Source organism: Pistacia vera, unplaced genomic scaffold (genome assembly GCF_008641045.1).
Source record: "Pistacia vera cultivar Batoury unplaced genomic scaffold, PisVer_v2 Contig320, whole genome shotgun sequence".
Taxonomy (NCBI): Eukaryota; Viridiplantae; Streptophyta; class Magnoliopsida; order Sapindales; family Anacardiaceae; genus Pistacia; species Pistacia vera.
Window position 1 is genome coordinate 3,445,214 of NW_022196136.1, and position 21,414 is coordinate 3,466,627.

The window sequence follows — 21,414 nt, forward strand, 5'->3', positions numbered from 1 at the left end:
TGAATTTTGGTGTTTCGTTTCTTTTTGTTTAGAAACAGAGCAAGCTTTCGGAGATGATCATTCTAATATTGAACCCTTCTGTTAAAACTTACATACTGTAAACGGACATGTTTATATTTAATAACAGCTTTGCCAGATTAATGTGGAATCTGTCACAACATTGGCAACAATAACTTAGCCTTAGTTTTTTTTCCTCTGTTTATTAAATATATTCATTTATCTAATTCAATCTTCATACTAATAACCAAACACCCTAAATTCAACTCAAATTCAGAATATTTAGCTTAAAAATAGTGAAAAGGAACAAGAATTAGCACCATGGACAGTTATTCTAAGCCATGAGTTGAAACAAAGCATCTTATGTTATCTGGGAAAAAATAGATTCATTTGAAGGGTAACTGAACTGTGCTTTGTTTTCGTTACATGCATGTAGTAATAATCATGGCACCAAATAAATGGCCAAAAAAATCCTAGAAATCATCAATCCTGGATTATGCAAAAATAATAATAAATATTTCAATGTAATGATGCAGGGACCTACATTTCTAAGCTTTAGCTTCACTTCCGAGAGGGAACAAAAATTGCTCCACAAATCTACTAGAGAGTTATTCTAAACAGAAATCTTGCCTAAACCCGTGACCTAAATATATATAGAGGAGCATTATTCATAAAACCGAATATATGTGGCAAATAACATTTCCACAAATTATCAATTATATGTATGCATGTCTGTGCTTGTATGACAAAACTGATGACGGGATAATCATATCAGTAGAATATTTATCTAGCCTCCATCTCGGAAATTGTTACATTATTAGTTGAACAATTTTCTGAGTTAATTTCAGCTATTATTGGCACTTCAGTAGTATCATTGATATAAAATGCTGGTTGTTTTGGTGCAGGCAGGAGTAAAGATTCATTCGTAAGCATGGAAGCAACATCAGACATTGTGGGTCTATCTGTTGCTTGGTCTTGCACACACAAGAGACCTACATGAATGCATCTTAGTACTTCATTAGGAGAACTTGATCCATCCTCAAGTCCTGATCTATGAGCTCTAAGCCTTTTTCTTCATTCCACAGCAGCCATGCCTGGAAGATGTGATAAAGGATAGATTCCATATAATATCCCTCAAAGAATTTCAATAAAGGGCCATTGACCTCTACAATATGAAAATAAAATTTGACTGACTATATATACTTACATATCCTACGAGATTGAGTGGACGTTCAGTATGATAGCAACCATTGTTCTTCTTGCCACTTACAATTTCCAGTACTAAGACTCCAAAGCTGAAAACATCAGTTTTGATTGAGACAACACCATTCATGACATACTCTGGAGACATATAGCCACTGAAGAATAAATGAATAATTCTTTTAGGGTTTGAAAATGAAAATGTTTTTATGTGAAAATGGACAAAGCAACAGCATATATATGTTTGATTGTAAATGTAACAAGTACTTACTATGTTCCAACAACTCTATTCGTGTTTGCTTCCTGTTCATCAAATCTAAAAATTTTAGCCATTCCAAAATCAGATATTTTTGGATTCATCTGGTTATCGAGCAAAATGTTGTCTTTTAAGTCTCTGTGAATCACTCTTAATCTTGAATATTTGTGAAGGTAAAAAAGTCTTTGAGCAATCCCTTCAATTATGTTTGAGCAATCCCTTCAATTATGTTGAAGCGCTTCTTCCAATTTAATAGAATCTTTCTATCAGAATTTGTCCAAGCACATTTAGATAAAAAAAGAAATATGAATAACTGATAAAAGTGATAGAATTGTTGTTGTAAGAACCTCGGTTGTAAGAGTTGAAGTCTTACGAAAAATGAAGAAATCCAAGCTTTTGTTAGGCAAGTATTCATAGACTAAAATTCTTTCTTCTCCATGGAGTGAGCATCCTAAAAGCCTAACAAGATTATTGTGCTGGAGTTTTGCAATGAGTCTAGCTTCATTCTTGAATCCCAGTATTCCTTGTCCCGATCTTCTTGAGAGTCTCTTTATTGCTATTTCTTTCCCATCTAGCAATTGGCCCTGAAATCTCCATACTCATTAATATTTACTAATTGTACACTTACGATTATTAAAATTTACACAATTTTACCTTAAAAACTAGATCAAAACCACCCTCTCCTAGCTTATTTGCAGTTGAGAAGTTGTTTGTAGCAGCAACAATGGTTTGAAAATCAAATAACTTCAGCTCGTGCTTCACATTCTGATCTGTTTCTTGTGTTCTACCGACACCAGATGTTTGGGGAAGAGATACATCATCTCCAAGTTCGCGTAATAACTTCCTTCGTTTCCTTATGCGTTCCACTAATTAAGATAAATGGAAAGTATGGTTCAGAATATGGTTACTGGTTGATATTTAACTATAACAATTGTGCCATTTGATTACCTTTAGCCTTGGTATTTCTCCATATCAAATAGCATAAGTAGCACAGTAGAGGTAACACTAAAGAAAATGCTATCACAATGATTAAAAACTTCCACCCCTTTAGCTCTGCATACAAGGAAAAAGAAAAATTATAATCTTCTTGTCCATGCAATCGATGTTGACTACCGCTGATATTTTAGAAGGAATTCAGGATTTGTGAGTAAAACATTAAGATAAAGGTATGAAAGTTGTTTCAGGCATGACTTGATTGAATGAAATTCCAATCAGCTTATTCCCTCCTCATCATATGAAGCACTCTTGGAAATGCAGAGTACCGTGAGGCTTGCTACCATATTTTATAAAATTTATCGTCTTTAAACACTCATTTAAAAACATAAAACATATTTATTACTGATTTATCTTAAATGCAAAAATTGATCACGAGGATTTTAAATTCTTGAAAAGTTAAATTTGCAATGCTTATTGTTAGAATATGGAAGAAATAAAGGAATTCAAAGAGGTTTGATTTACGGCAGGATGTGAATATAAGAAACACAGAAAGAGTGGACTAAAGTTGACCAATATTCAATGGAACATTAGTGGGCTAAGCGAACTGCATTCGGTTACTGTTCAGTTAGCCTAGCTAACTGTATTCTGTTATAATCCAGCCCAATACAGTTGATGCAAGTTGGGCTTTCAGTTGTAAAAACACCAAGTTGTATATAGACTGCCGAACAGTACCTTTGTAAACTAACAAAAAGATATACAATACAAAGATCTTCCCTTTTTCTCTTATTTTCGTTTTCTGTTTACTGTCTTTACTCATTTGGTATCAGAGCCATTGACAAACATCACTAATGGCTGATTCCTCTTCAAATCCTTCCTCATTCAACAATTCGAACAAAATCCCAGACACTGTTAATCTCATCAACCCATCTTCAATGTATTCGCCCACACTTCCAACAATTTCACCAAAACTGAATCGGGACAATCATCGATTTGGGAAGTCCCAGATACTGTTCGCAGTAGGAGCACATGATCTTGAAAAACACTTGACTGGATTAATTCCATGCCCAGCTCCATTTATCAGAGCTCAATCGGATTCTTCAAACTTAGAGGTAACCAAGAAATCTAACCCTGAATATATACTTTGGAAGAAGACTGATAAAATGTTAGTTAGTTGGCTACTCTCATCCATATCAGAGTCAATGTTTGATGTCATTTCCAAGTGTCAATTTGCCACTGATATATGGCTCACATTAGAGAAAGAGTTCCTCACTGAATCTAGGGCTAAGACATTACATGTTAAGAGTCTTTTACAAAATACCAGAAAGGAGAATATGAGCATGCATGACTACTTTCTTAAGATGAAAAGTTTTGCAGAAAATTTGTCTTCTAGCGGAATAGTGATAACAGATGAAGAGTTGCTTAATTACATTCTTGATGGTTTAGAGTATGAATATGATGCAGCTGTTGTGAATATCACAACTAGGTTAGAATCTAAGCTTGATCCTATATCTGTCCAAGAAGCACAAATAATTTTACAGAAACTGGAACTTAGGCTTGAAAGGGCAAACACAGTAATGAACTCTGTAGTTTACGGTGAGTTCCATGGAGGTATTGCTAATGTTGCTGCTCTCTCAGTTGAGAATGAGAACTAGAAAACACAGCCTGTGTCATTACCTATGCAATAGAACCCCACTCAAAGTCCTCCTAATCCCTTTAATGTTCCTAATTTTAGTTCTACCTTCTTTGGACCAAACCAAAACCAGGCTAATTATCCCCTGCCTCAAAATCAATTATATAGTCAGCAGTTTCATCGAGGTAATTTTGGGAACAGAGGAAGAGGCATAGGGGGTGGGAGAGGTAAATTCATCTGCCAAGTTTGTGGAAAAACAGGGCATTTAGCCTTGAATTGTTACCACTGGTTTGATGTGAACTTTACAGGACATAACACCTCAATTAGAAGCAATTTTCACTCTCCTAGTTTCACCAGACAACATTCATTCAACTCTGAAATTGGAAGTCCTGGAATTGGAAATTCTAGAGCTGGAAGTTCCTACTATCCAGTGGGCACTCATGGTGGTCATCAGTATGTGCATAATCATCACTTAGAAGCTTCAGGAATGTCTCCAACACCTGGATCCATAGTTGGACATGTTGATGGTCAACCAAACTCAGCCACTGCCCATACTGCTGCTCATCTGCACAATCAAGCTTTGATGGCTCAAACACAGCTTCACAACTCTCATCCTGTAGCCATAAACTACATTGCAACACCTTCCACAGTACATGATGCTGCATGGTACATGGACTTAGGAGCTACAGATCATGTCACTTCTGATTTCTCCCAACTCACAGGAAGCACCAGCTATGAAGGCAGTGAACAACTTCAGGTTGGCAATGGTGAGCTTCTTTCTATCTCTCATATTGGTTATGCTGATTTAAACTGTCCATTTAGAACTCTGCATCTTAGGAATGTCTTGTGTGTCCCACACATTACAAAAAACCTTCTTAGTGTTTCTAAATTAACTAAAGATAATCCTGTCACTGTTGAGTTTTTTCTTGATTCTTGTGTGCTTAAGGACTAGTACTCCAAAGTAATCATTCTCAAAGGAATGCTTAAAGATGGATTATGCAAACTTCAAGCTCCAAGTCACTCATTGTCTACCTCTGCAGAAGAATTGGAACATTCTGTTCAACTTCAGCATAAAAGTAGTCCAGTCTTGTCAACAAATAAGTCATGTAATAAGTCTTGTAGCACCTCTTTTCCTGCAAAAATGTTGTCTACACCACTGATGTCAGAACATGCTTTCAATAATTGTAAATCTGCCTGTGTTGATTTTGTTAATCAAAACTACATGCAATACACTAGACCACTTATATCCAACACTGTAATCTGTACTGATGATGCATCTATACTCAATAATACAAACTCTCTTCAATCATTTCCTGTTCAGTCTACTAATGTCATGTTGTGGCACAACCGGTTAGGACATCCTAATTCCACCATTCTTGCAAAAGTACTTGACACCTTAAAGCTACCTCATCCTGCTAAAAATGATATAACATTCTGTTCTGCTTGCTAGTTTGGCAAGTTACACCAGTCCACATATCCTAGATCCACATATCATGCGTCTCAACCACTTGAATTAGTTTATTCAGACCTTTGGGGACCTTCCCCTATCACATCTCCCTAAGGCTATAGGTATTACATTCAATTCCTTGATGATCATAGTAGATTCACCCGAATTTTTCCTTTAAAGGTTAAATCTGAAACTTTCAACACTTTTAAACAGTTTCATGTCCTAGTTGAAAAGCAATTCAACACATCTTTAAAATGTGTTCAAACCGATTGGGGTGGTGAATATATGAAACTAGTACTTTATCTACAAGAACATGGTATTACCTTTAGACATCCATGTCCTCACACTCACCAACAAAATGGTAGAGTAGAGAGAAAACATAGACAAATTGTTGAACAAGGATTGACTTTATTAGCCCAAGCCAGCATGCCTCTTAAGCTTTGGTGGTTTGCCTTTCAAACAGCTGCCTATCTCACCAATAGACTACCCACATCAGTATTGTCCACACTATGTCAGAGAACAGGTTACATCTCACAATCTCAAAGTCCATTATGTGCCCACTGAACACCAGAAAGCAGACATCTTTACAAAGGCTCTGCCAGCCTCCAGGTTTGAAACTCTAAGACTCAAACTAACTGTACAAGCTCCACCTTCCTCTAGCTCAATCAACTCAACATCTCGTACTTAAATTGTTGGAATTCAGTGAAAGTTTTGATTATCTGAATAACTGTGTAGTCACTGCAAAATTCTGTCTTATAGCTGTAAAGTGTAGTTACAGTTTGTATTGTTAAGCTGAAGTTTGTCATGAAATTGTTTTTCTTTTAAAGCTGAAAAATTGCAGTTTGTTTGTAATTGTTTCTTTGTAAGCTGCTCAATTGTAGTTGTGTTGTGGAGTTGTTTTTTTTTGTTTGAAAATTGTTCAGTTGTAGTTGTGCTGTGGAGTTGTTTTGTTTGAAAAATGTTAAAGAAGTTGCAGATTGTTATGCCTTCATTTCATTGCACAGCTGCTAAGTTGTAACTGTGTTGTGAAGACAATGCTTGCTTGAAGAATGTTGCTGTTACATTGAAAGATAAAGTTGAAGTGTTGTAGTGGAGTATAACTGAATTGAAGATGAGCAGAAGTGCAGGATAAGTTCTCAAGATTGTAAAGTGCAGAGCTGTAGTTGCAGTTTGAAATATTGCAGATTGTGAAAGTGCAGATTGTGAAGTGCAGAGTGACATATTGTAGATTGTGAAAGTGCAGATTTTGAAGTGCTGAATGACATATTGCAGATTGTGAAAGTGCAGATTGTGAAGTGCCGAGTTGAAGTTAAAGTTTGAAATATTTGAAATTTGGAAAACTGCAGATTGTGAAAGTGTAGAGTTGTAGTTGAAGTTTGGCAGATTGCAAATTGAGACATGCAGAGTTGTAGTTAAAGTCTGGCAGATTGCAAATTGTGAAAGTGCAGATTTTAGAAGATTGCAAATTGTGAAAGTGCAGATTGCGCTAGTTAAAATGAAGTTTGAAGCAGATTGAGAAGTCAGAAGAATGAAGTTAAAGTAGCAGATAAGGAATTCAAGGAAGTTTGATTTACGGGAAGATGTTAGAATATGGAAGAAATACAGGAATTCAAAGAGGTTTGATTTACGGCAGGATGTGAATATAAGAAACACAGAAAGAGTTGACGAAAGTTGACCAATATTCAATGGAACATTAGTGGGCTAAGCTAACTGCATTCGGTTACTGTTCAGTTAGCTTAGCTAACTGTATTCTGTTATAATCCACCCCAATATAGTTGATGCAAGTTGGGCTTTCAGTTGTAAAAACACCAAGTTGTATATAGAGTGCCGAACAGTACCTTTGTAAACTAACAAAAAGATATACAATACAAAGATCTGAATTTTTCCCTAACTTTCTTCCCTTTTTATCTCATTTTCGTTATCTGTTTACTGTCTTTACTCATTCTTATTTTGATTGTTCATCAATAACTAATTAAATATATTTTGACAGATACCATACCTCTACACTCGCGATCGTATTTTAATCTCCTTCCTAGATAGCTCATGGGGTAGTACACGACTGCTATTGCAATGATTATCCATATCGACCGGGGCAACTCATTCTTTTCTGTAATGATAAAATAATTCAAATGAAAAGCATCAAGCTTTTGTCATAAGAGTTTATAGCAAAATTTCTAATAAATATATTTGAGGTGGTTCTTCAGTTTGGGATTCAAATCCTTTTTTTTTTTTTTCTCTAAACAAGCAAACAATCCTGAGTGTGGGGTAAAAGGATGCATCAAATATGAATGGGGGAGTGTGATAAAAAATTCAACTTAAATGTCTAATCAAATCTACCTCTGGGTACTCCATCAATTTCCGGTTTAATTCTTTGGATTTCCGGCGGTTCGACGTTCATGGTGAATATTTGATGAGAATAATAGTTGTCGTCAGACTCCGTGAAGTTTGTCCCTGTGCCCCAGATCTCACAGCCAGTATCATTAGCAAAGGCAACACAAGAACAATTATTGAAGCATTTGGCAAAGCAATCAAACGAGGTCATGTTGTCACTTTCTTCGAACTTGAAACCCACACTCGACATGAAACCATATTTGACCGTGAAACTAAAAACACTTGACCTGCACGAGGGAACCTTCCCATCCCAACACGAATCATCGCGCATAAAATCGTCACATGGTGAAACAATTATGTCGTTGTCATCTCTAAGTGTATCGTCATATTTTATCTTGATCATTGAATTTTCAACTACATCAGCAAAATTGAAAAAAAATTCTAGTTCATTTGAAGTATAACTAAAATTGAATAAAAAAGGCGATGGTTCTGCAGAGTCGTTAAATTAATCATAAACATTGACCCAACGCCCACTCGTCCAGTAGACATCCCCACGCCTACTCATGATCAACTGATTTGAGACATTGGGATCCATGCTAAGGGTAAATGACCCTTGGGCAGGAGAATTCTCGGAAATCCATGACTGAAGAAACCATTTGCGCCCAGTTTGCAAGTTAACTCCTAGTTTCATTCCAGGCAGAAGTGTATCAGTGGGATAGTCAAAGCTTTGCCACAGCACTCGCCTAGTAGATCCATTCGAATTCATTTCATATAGCACAAAGTTGCCAGAGTCAAGTAGAGTAGCACTTGTATTACCAGCTACTCGAATCGAACTTGTTGCAATAATTTCGTTTCCGTTGACTAAAATCAGATTGCCATCAGTGTGGTCTATAATAAGACTTCCTTCATAAGTATCAGAGAGAGGGTTGTTCCTGTTGGCAACCCACACTGGCTGACACCTGCCAGAAGGAGTCGCGCAGGGTTCCCCTTTTGTATCTCCCTTATTGTACCATATTCCTAAGTAACGATTTTCCCAAGAACCGAAGAAACCAAGCCCGAATATCCCATTAGCTGAAACCAGATTTTCCCCATCTGAAAGCAGTTTGCCTGGCATTATACTGTCTCTCTCCGTCTGAGAATATGAAGGCTGCATCAAGAGGATGAAGCAACAAAGGCTCAAAAGGATTTGATTTCTTACTTTAATAGCCATCAATAGAATTATACAATGCAGAAATGAGTTGCAGTGCTAGCTCTCTCGGGACGTTGTTGGCTAAATGATTTTGGTTTTCAAGTTTATGCAATATTATTACCTATCACAAATACATTCACTCAATATAATTATTAAATTTAATAAAGAAGACTTAAAAAATTCACACATGACATAAAGATATTACATAATTTAGATTAATGTGTCTAGTCAATACTGGTGATTTTAGTCTATTATTTCCGCCAACTGCTTTCATGGAAAGTTCACAAGTCTTGTATCAACTTTTTGAGATTCTAAATCGTGTGATCTTTAAGATAATTAAATTAAGCGAATTGGGATTGATGTCCTTCTACACAATCAAGTAAATGCAGAAAACATGTATAAATACATTGAGATATATTTAAATAACTTGTATCTGCAAAGAATTATCTGGAAATTTTATATAAGATCCCTTGTACTTAAACATGTTGTGATATGGTCAATGCATCAATCATATATATAGTTCCCTCACCTCACAAATTTGTTAATAAACATCACTGTTTGTTATAAGAGAAAAAAGGCGTGTGAACCCCTTCGTGGAATTTTTGTCAAATGAATCAAAAGAAAGACCATGGTGTTTATATTATCATATCTTACGTTTTCCATGTATCGCTCGTCAAGTACTCAAGTCTGTCTGTTTGTCAATCATGTTTTCCACATATTAATGTTTAACAGAAAGTAAGTGACATAGAAAAGAATTTTGTTTTTTATAATAAATAATATGAATCTGATCAACAAATTTCTCCATGGGAAAGAAGTACTCAGTAAATGAATTTTAGAAAAATCCCATAAAAACTTAAAAAAAAATGGTAATGTCCGAAGGCACTCGCGGACCTGATAGTGAATACCAGACCTTTGGATAAAGTTTTTACTTCAAATTTCTTTTTTCTTTTCTCCAATCAGAGCCCCCAGTTGAGGACATTTTTCTTCCAGTATTATTAAAATTGCGCTTTCAAATTTAGACCTGCGACTGGCTAAAATTCATGTTTGTTGAATAATTTTGGTGTTTTGTTTCTTTTTGTTTAGGAACATGGCTAGCTTTCTGTGATGATCATATTGAACTCTTCTGTTAAAACTTATATACTATGAATGTAGTTTTAACTGTAGTTGATTAACTTCATATACATACTTGGAACTGTAGTTAGTTGCTTTTACTCTGTCCAAAAACAGAGCAAGCTCTCTTTATATATATATATTCATTTCTGTAATTGAATCTATATTCTAATAACCGAACACCCCTAATTCAACTCAAATCAGTTAGATCTATGTTATGGCTACCACGGCATCAAAAATTTTGTTTTTTTCACTGGGCACCATAATGTTGATTGTTGATTACCTCTTAACATATATATTTTCACCATTAAATATGTCTAATTAATTTTAAAATAAGGGGCTTACCTGAAGACTAATGGGCAGTAATCTTTCCATTTAAATTCACAGGATTGATGTGGTGGAGTGTGTTTAGTTCCCTCCGGTGGAAATTTTCTCCATACCTTTTCCTTGGGATCGAAAGCTGAGGCCTTTAAATCAAAGGATGCTGCTGGAGCAGGTCTTCCCACTGAATGCCTATCAAATCTCTTCAACATATTTATAATCCATGATAAATAAAAACATTGAAAGGCAAAACATATAGAACTATTCTGTAAAATAAATGAGAATTAATTAGAAAAGGTACGAGTACCTGATTCCAAGCTGCAAATTAAGCATAAGGTCATAATTTTTATGCCCTTTACTTATCGTATATCCTTGTCTTTTTCCAGGCCTTGGTAATCTTATTGGCTCCAAAGTATTCCTAGTATGATCATTTTGATAATTAACATACAAATCACTATCTGAAACCCTCCCGGGTAAGGCATTTTTATCATCGCCATCCCACATTTCAACTATGTCCCTTCTTGTAGTTCAGTATCAACAGCAATGATAATTGTATTACTTAACGTGTTTATCTTGCTACCAACTCTGAAATCGTTAAATCATATATGGAACAACTTTTTGAGTTATATTCAGGAACCTCTGGGGGTTCAGAATTAACATTTATAAAAAAGGCTGGTGGTTTAGGAGCAGGAAGAGACATGGTCTCATTTGTAAGCATGGAAACAACATCGGACATTGTGGGTCGACAGTTTGCCTGATCTTGTACGCACAAGAGGCCGACATGAATGCATCTGAGCACTTCATTCGGAGAACATGATTCATGTAGTGTTGGGTCTATCAGCTCTAAACCTTTACCTTCATTCCACAATTGCCATGCCTGCCGAAGTAACAATCAAAATAAAAGATTGCATAAACTAACCAATAAGTTTCAGTATTCTACAGTTTTAGTGAATACGTACATATCCTATAAGATTGAATGGGCGCTCTGTGTCGTAGCTACTATTATTTTTCTTGCTGCTGACAATTTTCTGAGACTCCAAAGCTAAATACATATGTTGCAAAATGTGATCCAAAACAGTATAAACATGCAATAACCCAGAAACATTCATCCACCCAAAACAAATACAAGAAAAACAATTAAGCTGTAATATAAAAAGAAAAGAAATAACACCAGATTTATAGTGGTTCGGTAATCTTAAAGATTACCTACATCCACTCTTCAGAGCAACCAGAAAAAGGATTTTACTATGAGTTTGAGAAACCTTACAGAACAATCGGCTCACCCTTTTACACAAGGCATTACCTCGATACAAAACCCTTTGATTTTGCACCCGTATACCCAGATGCTCTCACCACTCATACATTATCAAATAGGCAGAAATCAGTACATATTTATACAGTAAAAGAGAGACTAAACAATAAGGACAGCTCACACCTACCATCGCCGTTGATTCCATGGACGAACCTCGGATTTCCAGCACAACACCTCTAACTGATTTCTCTCTCTGTTAACCAAGAGAGAAAGGAGAGAAGTGAGCTGCGCACAAAACCTAAAACATATTAGGTCATTCGAAGATAGCAAAAGACTGAACTGCCCCTCAAGCCTTAACAATTTACATTTGACCAGCCAAACTCCAAGTTGACTTCCACGTGTGTCATCAGAATGCCACATCACAACAACATCAATTTTCGTTGAGACGATGCTGCTCATGGCTACTCTAGAGACATATAACCACTGAATAATATTTTCAACATTGCTTTTAGCTTTGGAAGGAGAAAACATTTTACATAGTCACACGTAGAAAACTATCATATGTTTTTGGTGTTCTAAAATGTAACATATATGTCCTGATGTGGCACCTGATTTGTGCCTATGTGGAGTCAAACTTCTATATGTTTGGTCAGAGGCAATTTAGAAGGAAGAAAGGGGCATAATTGGAATTTCCCACAGGATATTTGTTTGACAATCTAAATTGGTTTAGACCAAAAATCTTCTATTCTTCCTCCCCATTGTTCTCTCTTGGTTGCAGAGAGAGAAAGTTTGTTGAAGAAATTGTCAAGGTGGAGCATTGATATTCGCAGGATGAAATCGACGATGGTGGTGAGCCTAGTTGTAACTGTTTTTATTCTCTTTCTTTGTGTATAGATTGCTGATTAATGCTTTGTATTTGATATGAGAGGTGAGGCACTCTTGTGTCTGTTTCGGGTGTAATTACACTGGGGGTTTTCTTGGGAATCTATCTAGTAAACAAGATTTGCAAGCTCTAATAAGATTTTCTTTCATATAGTAAATGAATTCCTACTGCCTTGAAGAGTAGATGTAGGTGATCAACTGATTATGAACCACTATAATTGTTGTGTGTTCTTTATTTTTATCCTCTTATTATTTTTTCTTCTAAATACTGTGAATATTGCTTGATTGAGAACTTAGGACTTTTTGTTCGAATACTCTTTAAGCTTAACAATATACTTACTATGTTCTGACAACTCTGTTTGTGTTAGCTTCAGAATCATTTGTTCCAAAAAATTTAGCCATGCCAAAATCAGATATTTTTGGATTCAATTGCTCATCAAGTAAAATGTTACCAGCTTTCAAGTCCCTACGAATTACTCTTAATCTTGAATATTTATGGAGATAAATCAATCCTTGAGCATTCCTTCCAATTATATTGAAACGAATTTTCCACTTTAGTAGGTTCCTTCTATCAGTAGAATCTGTCTCAAAGCAATAGAAACAAAAGAATAAAAGGGTATTAACATATATATACACTGCAAATTCCTCAACATGTTTGAAGTGACTTACCAAAAATAAAAGAATCCGAACTCCTGTTAGGCATATACTCGTATACCAAAATTCTTTCCTCTCCATGGAGAGCACATCCTATAAGCCTCAAAAGATTAGTGTGCTGGAGTTTTGCAATGAGTTTAGCTTCATTCTTGAACTCCACTATGCCTTGTCCTGATCTTCTTGAGAGTCTCTTTATCGCTATTTCTAGTCCATCTAGCAATTGTCCCTGAAATAATGGCTCTTTGAAACTAATTATTGATAGTAATTATTTACACCTAAATTATAATTAAAGGCACACGATTTCACCTTATAAACTGGACCAAAACCACCCTCTCCAAGCTTATTTGCAGTTGAGAAATTGTCTGTGGCTGCAGCAGTTGTCGTAAAATCGAATATCTTCAACTCATGCTTCATGCTCTGATCTTTGTTTTGTGTTTTTCCTTTGTCGTGTGGTGGGAATTGACATTTTTTCTCCAATTTCTTGTAATAGTTTCTTTCGGTTCATTATGCGTTCCACTAATCAAGATACATGAAAGGTATAGTTCAGACTATGATTATTGGTTGATATTTAATTATAATATTTGATTCGAGTGATTACCTCTAGCCTTGTATTCTCTCCATATCCAATAACATAAGTAGGACAAAAGAGGTAGCACCAAACCTACTCCTACCGCAATTATGAATGACCGCCACCAATTCTCCTCTGCAGCAAAAAGAGAAAAAAAAAAAAAAAAAAAAATTAAGACTGTCGGTCTATAATTACAGCCAGCAGATCAGCAATTATCTGCAATTCAATAGAATAAGTGAGGTTTATGTGAATGCAAGTTTGCTTGCAGATAGCCTCCTTACCATGTGAGGCACTCTTGTGATTCCTTTCAGAAAATTAAGATAAAGGTAAGAAACTCTTTAGTTCTTAAGATGTCCCTTTGCCAAAATATATGAATGTAACGACTCTGTTTAAAATGCGGGTTTTGGTGATCATATTTTAAAAGGCTTCAATTACGTTAATTCTCTGAAAAATATTTATATTAGTTTGTCTAGCTAGCAAACATATCAACCGTGAAAATGCTTTTTGTTTCGATAGATTGCATACCTCTTGCCTTCAATTTTCTCCTCACCAGGTAGCTTACACAGCACAAGAAGATCACCCCTAGAGCGCTAGCTGCGGAAATGATTAACTTTCGCCACGGCTTTTTTTCTGTATTGTGTAACCCTGACAACGGCTTATTACCTGTAGTGTTTGAACCTGGCAACCGCATGTTTTCTGTTTGGTTGGTTAATGACTCCTCCACTCCTGCAATAGTAAACGAAATTAAATCGAATGAAAAGCATATTAATATTTTTGAACCTTAATATTACGAAGAAGACTTACCGTGAAGGATGTATATGCGCCCTGAACCGTCCTTGTATGTGTCAGAATATGTTAAATTCGTCCCCACCTTCCAGATCTCACAGCCGGTGTGGTTTTTCATATATATGGGGCCAAAAGCAACACAGGAACAGCTTTTTATGCATTCGGCCAGACAATCAGCGTAGTTCATTCTGTCATTTTCGTTGAACTTAGATCCTTCTTCAGATACGAAATAATATTTAATAGACTCATGGAAATTACCAATAGATGATATGCATGCTTCACGATACACATTACCAATATCATACCCATTATTTCTGATCTCTTGAATTACACCGTCTGCAGTAATTTTTAACGCGGAAGCATTTTCTGAACAACTGAAGTAGATTTCTTCTTCATTGGAAGTGTAATTAAAGTTGTATTTGAAAGTTGAAGCATCAGCTTTCGAGGAAGAGAAGTCGAAGCGTCCATTTATCTAAAGCCCAATAGTCCAATAGAATTCTCGTTCTTCTAGCCACGAGACTATCAGCTGGTTTGTGACATTGGGGTTCATGCCAAGGGTATACGACCCTGGCTCAGGAGAGTCATTGGTAATCCATGATTGTAGAAACCATGTATGCCCAGGTTTCAAATTGAATCCCAGTTTCATCCCTGGCAGAAGTGTATCGGTCGGATAATCAAAGCTTTGCCACAGCACTCGTCCTTTAGTTCCGTTTGAATTTATTTCTCGTAAGACAAAATTGCCAGAATCCAATGGAGTAGCAACTGTATTTTTTGCTCCTTGAACCGAAATTACAGCAATAGGATTTCCCCAATCCTGTAAAATTTTCAAGTTACCATCATATCTGTCTATTACAAGACCTTCGGAACTATGAATCAATGCGTCGTGGCGGTTGGCAACCCACACGGGTTTGCTTCCTTCGAAGTAATATATTCCTATGTACGTGTGTCCTGTAAACGTAGCGCTAAAGAATTATATCCTGAATTTACCGTGAACTGAAACTAGCCTCTCACTTTCTGTTAGCCGTTGGCCGACTTGTAAGTTGTTTTTATATTCTTGGGAATAAGAAGCTATCATCAAGACTAGAAAGCATGACAAGCTCAAAAGAAAGTTATTAATTTCTTTGACAGCCATTAAAGAAATTATACCACAGTACGCACGAGCTCTGGTATAATTGCCCTGGCCTTTCTTTTTCAAGTTTATAAGGCAATCGGCTGACGGCATTGGGTGTTTAGATGTGTGTAGATATCGTAAGAGTATTAAGTTTGGGACCATTTTTACGGATGGATAGAGCTCTAATTCTTCTGGGCCTTTATTTTTGTCTTTGAACTTGTCATACAGTCATAGTCTCCTCCAACATAACTTTAAGAGTAATTAAAAACATACAAAAGACTAAAAACAGTCGGTCCACACACACACACACACACACACGTGCGTATGCTATGCCTGAAAAGACAAGGCTAACGTAGAGCTTTGTCAGCATGAGGTAGCCAGAATTTGGGAAGGTTCTGTGACCGTTTAGACGCAACCACGTCATAGCGTAAGCGGCATGCAACTATCAGTGCCGTCGGTGAGTGCCAGGTCAACAGATGGTTGGAAATCATCCCTGTGTCCAAACCCTGCATAAGTCGAGGAAATCACTCGGGCAGGTGAGCAATGAGACGTAGAGAAGGATTTGCATGGTACCCACCCACTTGCAGATTTAGTAATCATTATCTTGGTTTATCCCATTATAAATAGGGGCCTTCCCTCCCGTTTGCGGGATTGGCTAATTTTACTCTAAAATAACTCTCTCTCTCTCTCTCTCTCTCTCTTAATAGTAGCTCAGCTTACGGAACGCGACCTAACGTCTACCCTCTTATTAATACAATAGCAGTGGACGTAGGACTCGCTTTTGAGCATCCGAACCACTTTAAACATTGTCTTTCACTCTTCATTTAACTAAATATTCATATATCACGTGTGACGTCTAAGTCTGCTTAGCATTTCACACGTGCAAGTAGTTGGTGTCAAAAATCAAACATCAACAGTTTGGCGCTAGAAGGAAGGCTTGATTTAGTATCTGCTCTTCATCAGAAAATCTCTGACTAATTGGTCCCGCAACAACAAATGGCTCGCGGTTTTGAATCTGAGCGAACCAATTATGACAATGAAGAGATTCCCTAGGTACAAGAGGACACTCCTCTCGAAGTGCCGCCTATCCGGCAAAATGTCATGGGGAATATTCCTTCAAGCTCGCGACTCGATCTAGTCGTCATGAGTTACTTGGAAAGGTTCAATAATACTCTCCAAACAGTCAACCAAAGGCTGGATCGATTGGATCGGGTTGTGCCATCCGAATCCAACTTGGTGGTGCCATCGCCAAAAACGTCTACAGGTCACGCGAAAGCATGGAGAAGGGCAAAAGCCCACACCGCGCACTACAGCGCGTCAAATAAAGGGAAAGCAAGTGCCGCTCAATGGACCAAAGGGCTCCAAAGGACTAGCGAACATCGATCATGTCCTGGGCAGAATACCCATGGCATTGCGGCTCGACGACATGTCGCAGCATGAGCCATCCCATGCCACATCGTGCAAGCACTCCCATAAAAATGCAAGGCGGGGAGATTCCCAATATCGCCAAAATGACGACTTCGATCTTTGTCGCCAGGGGATTCCCATCGTCTGCGGGTCAGTTCGTACCATCGCATAGGTTGGGAAGACTCCCCGAATCACTTGATGCCATCACACGACTCCAGCCAGCGTGTGTCGAGATTGGCCAAAGCTTCTGACCGAGGTGCGAAAGAGTCCGATTTGCGGTCTCTCTTTAATCGCAATCGTGAGGGTCGAACCCACGTTGCAGAAAGTGATCCCCAAATAGCGCCGTTGCCTCAGATTGAGGAGCTACAACGAGCTCTGGATCAGCTTAAAGCTCAGCTAAACGAGCAAAGGAAGGTCGTAGAGGCATCTCCCTTTTCCTCGACAGTGTTAGCTGCCCCTCTCCCATCGAGATTCAGAATGCCTGACATGCAAGCATTCGATGGGAACTTTGATCCGCAGGATCATTTGTACGAGTTCAATGACCTCATGGAACTCCAGCAAGTCTCTGACTTGGAAAAATGCTATTGCTTGGCAGTAACCTTAACTGCCTGTGCCAAGTGATGGTTTAGGTCACTCCCGGCAGGATCAGTTAGCTCATGGCCTCAAATGAGCTCAACATTTCTGAGGCACTTCTAGGCGAACAGGAAGTTCTTGATGCCGCTAAGCTACCTAAGCAATATACGGCAAGAGAGGGATGAATCCCTCCAATCTTATATAGACAAGTTCCACAAGGAGCTCCACAAAGTGGCTCATACTCTTGAATAGTCCGTTCGGACTCTTATCATTGCGAGAGTTCACCCACAGACAGACTTGTGGAAAGAACTACAATCTGAGGATGTTGTTTTCCTTACTCGCTTCTACAACCTTACTGAAAAGTATGTCTGCATTGAAAATTCTATGGCCGCTCTCAATCACCACGACCCCGATCCTGCGGACAACGCTCCTAACCGAGGGGAGAATAGGAGGGCTGATCGCAGATGGGCTAATGATGATCAGTGAAAAGGAAAGAAGTAGCAGTACGAGCCTAATAAATCCTATGCCCCAAGTCCTTGTCGCAATCATGACAGGAGTCAATACACTCCTCTGAATGCCTCGGTGTTGGCTATTCTGGTTAAATCAGAGGAGGCTGGTTTGCTCGGAGAACCTGAGCCTATGAAAAATCCCCTTTCAGCTAGAAATAATAAAAAATACTGTCGCTATCATTGGGATAATGGGAACCACACCAATGAGTGTCGGGCCCTCAAACAAGTGATTGAGGACCTCATTATGCAGGGGCACTTCAAAGAGTATGTCGATGACTCTGCCCCTGTTCAGGAGAAAAATTAAGAGGAGTTGAGGAAGAAGCATCATGGTCGCAAAGTTCTTTATTATGTGAGGATCATCTTTTGAGGGCCACACCTCGCAGGGAATTCTTGAGGTGCATAGGAAATGTATGCTTGCGTAGCCCATCATGACCCCATAAGTGTGATGAGCATGACGCCATAACCCGCCAAGGTTCGTAGGGAGGAGGAAATCACCTTGCACAAGAAGGATGTGGTGTGATTGCATCATCCCCATGAGGATGCTCTCGTCATCGAGCCTGAAATAGGTCAGTGCGAGGTCCACAGAATGTTGGTGGATAAAGGAAGCGCTGTGAACATCTTGTTTCAGCAAGCCTTTGAAAAGATGAAACTGGACGAGGCAGATCTGAAGCCTGCCTCTATTTCTCTGTATGGTTTCACTGGGGATCATTTGATTCCCAGATGGACGATCTCGCTCCAAGTCATGTTGGGAGAGACCAACGAGATGACCAAAATAACCAAGTTCTTAGTAGTAGTCCGTCCATCCGCTTTCAATGGCATCTTGGGACGACCTCTACTACGAAGCTTTAAAGCGGTTACTTTGATCTACCATCTGAAGATGAAGTTCCCTACCCTGACGAGAATAAGGGAAGTAAGTGGATCTCAATGCGTATCTCGCGACTGCTATATGAGGGTAGTATAGATGGCATGCAAGGGAAAAGGAACTCCAATTAGTATCCTTGAGTAGGTAATGGCGATCAGCAGGATCAAGCCACAACCTGGCCCAGTTGAGGATAACATGGATCCTCACATCCAGGAATGCCCTAGCAGTGGGCCAGTCGAGGACCCATCTGAGATATCGGTCGATCAAAGCGAGCCAAGCCGAGTGTTGAGAATCGGGAGTAATCTCAGCCCTTAGCTTGCCAACGACCTGGCAAGCTTCCTCAGGGAAAATATCAATGTATTCGCATGGACACATGCCGACATGGTCGGGATCAGCCCTAATATTATATGTCATGCCCTAAATATTGATAGTGCGGTCAAGTCATTTCGCCAGAAGAGAAGAGCAATAGACCCCGAGTAATATGCTACCTTGAAAGTTGAGGTAGATAATCTCCTCTTAAACGGATCCATCCGAGAGGCACTTTACCCAAGCTAGGTTGCCAACCCGGTCTTAGTAAAGAAGCCTAATGGAAAATGGTGGACTTACGGTGACTTCACCAACCTTAACAAAGCCTGTCCAAAAGACAACTTTCCCTTGCCGAGGATCGACCAGCTCGTTGATGCCACCTCCAAGCATGAGCTACTAAGTTTTATGGATGCCTACTCGAGATATAATTAAATTCTGATGCACGCACCAGATGAAGAACATGCCTTTTTTGTTACAGAACAGAAGTTGTATTGCTATAAGGTTATGCCATTTGGCTTAAAGAACGCTGGGGCGACTTACAAACGATTGGTTAACTAAATGTTTTCTGAACAGATTGAAAAATCAATGAAAGTCTATGTTACTGACATGCTGGTCAAATCACATGTCGCTTCAGATCACATAACACATCTTGTTGAGATGTTTGGTATACTCCGAAGGTATAGAATGAAGCTCAATCCTCTCAAGTGTTCATTTAGAGTATCCTCTAAAAAAATTCCTGGGATATATGGTTAACTAGAGGGGAATAGAAATTAACCTTGAAAAGATTCAAGCTCCTCGATATGAGAAGCCCAACTAACCAAAAACAGGTTCAGAGTCTCAATAAGAGAATAGTGGCTCTTAGTCGCTTCATATCAAGGGCAACAGATCACTGCTTGCCCTTTTTCAATATACTTAGGGCCAACAAAAAGTTCAAATGGACTCCGAACTGCGAACAGGCTTTCCAGAGCATTAAAGAACACCTCGGAAACCACCTCTCTTGTCCAAGTCTCTCCCTTGGGAGATTTTTCTTTTATACCTATCCGTCTCTCAGCATACGGTCAGTGCAGCCCTAACTCGGCAAGAAGACAAAGTCCAATGGCTGGTATATTATGCGAGCAAGAGACTACTGGATGCTGAGATGCGGTATCCAAAGATGGAGCGATTAGCTTATGCCCTACTGATCCCCTCCAGGAAGTTGCGGCCTTATTTCCATGCCTACACAATCCATGTATTGGCAAACATTTCGCTCAAGCAAGTCCTTTAGAAACCAAAAGCTTTGGGTAAGTTGCTCAAGTGGGCAATAAAACAAAGTCAGTTCGATATACAGTACAGACCAAAAGCAACCATTAAAGAGCAGGCTGTTGTCGATTTCATCTCGGAGTTTACATACCAACCGACCCAAGAATCCGAGCAACAAGCCAGCGAAGTCACCCAGGAAATTGTCTAAAATTTATCGATTGGAGCCTCTATGTTGACGGTTCCTCGAACAGGAGGAAGGCCGGGGTAGGCCTTCTCCTCTTTAGTCTTGAAAGGACTCGCATCCACAATATCCTTCAATTTGGATTCAAAGCCACGAACAATGAGGCCAAATACGAAGCACTGCTAATTGGACTGCGGTTGGCAAGAGAAATGGGGTCAACTGCGATCAGTATTCACAGCGACTCCATGTTGGTTGTCAATCAGATTTTGGGGGAGTATTAAGCCAAAGAAGAAAACATGATTAGTTATCTAAAGAAAGTTAAGGTCGCGCTCGAGTCTTTTAAGCACTTCACGATCACTCAGATTCCTAGAGACAGTAATTCAGCCGCGGATGCCTTGGTAAAAATAGCCTCATCACTAGACTCGGATGCACCAGAAAGTATTCCTGTTCGGTACATAGAGATCCCAAGTATCAGCTCGCTTGAACAGGCTGTGGTCATGACCGAGTCAGTTTCCTGGATGACCCCAATTATTTAGTATCTCGGAGATGGGACCTTGCCTAGCGATAAGATTGAAGCAATAACCCTACGAACCAGAGCTGCTCGTTACATACTCATAGGGGATCAGTTGTACAAGCTAGGGTTTAGTACTTCTCTCATTCGATGTGT

The 21,414-nt window shown here is 38.6% G+C and overlaps 1 protein-coding gene across 1 annotated transcript; it reads right to left on the reverse strand.

The window, feature by feature from the left end:
- Positions 1-780: 780 nt before the first annotated feature.
- On the reverse strand, positions 781-17,242 carry LOC116136848. Its single transcript, XM_031422516.1, is given in 29 exon segments — positions 781-1,035; positions 1,038-1,091; positions 1,205-1,355; positions 1,469-1,629; positions 1,632-1,727; positions 1,828-2,037; positions 2,108-2,319; positions 3,227-3,357; positions 3,817-3,898; positions 4,444-4,633; positions 7,461-7,573; positions 7,804-8,211; positions 8,332-8,944; positions 10,537-10,620; positions 10,725-10,735; positions 11,033-11,294; positions 11,377-11,445; positions 11,647-11,662; positions 12,088-12,133; positions 12,136-12,152; positions 12,892-13,132; positions 13,221-13,431; positions 13,512-13,613; positions 13,615-13,721; positions 13,804-13,908; positions 14,437-14,499; positions 14,578-15,031; positions 15,080-15,507; positions 17,074-17,242. Coding segments are annotated over 29 exon segments (5,061 nt in total).
- Positions 17,243-21,414: the final 4,172 nt, after the last annotated feature.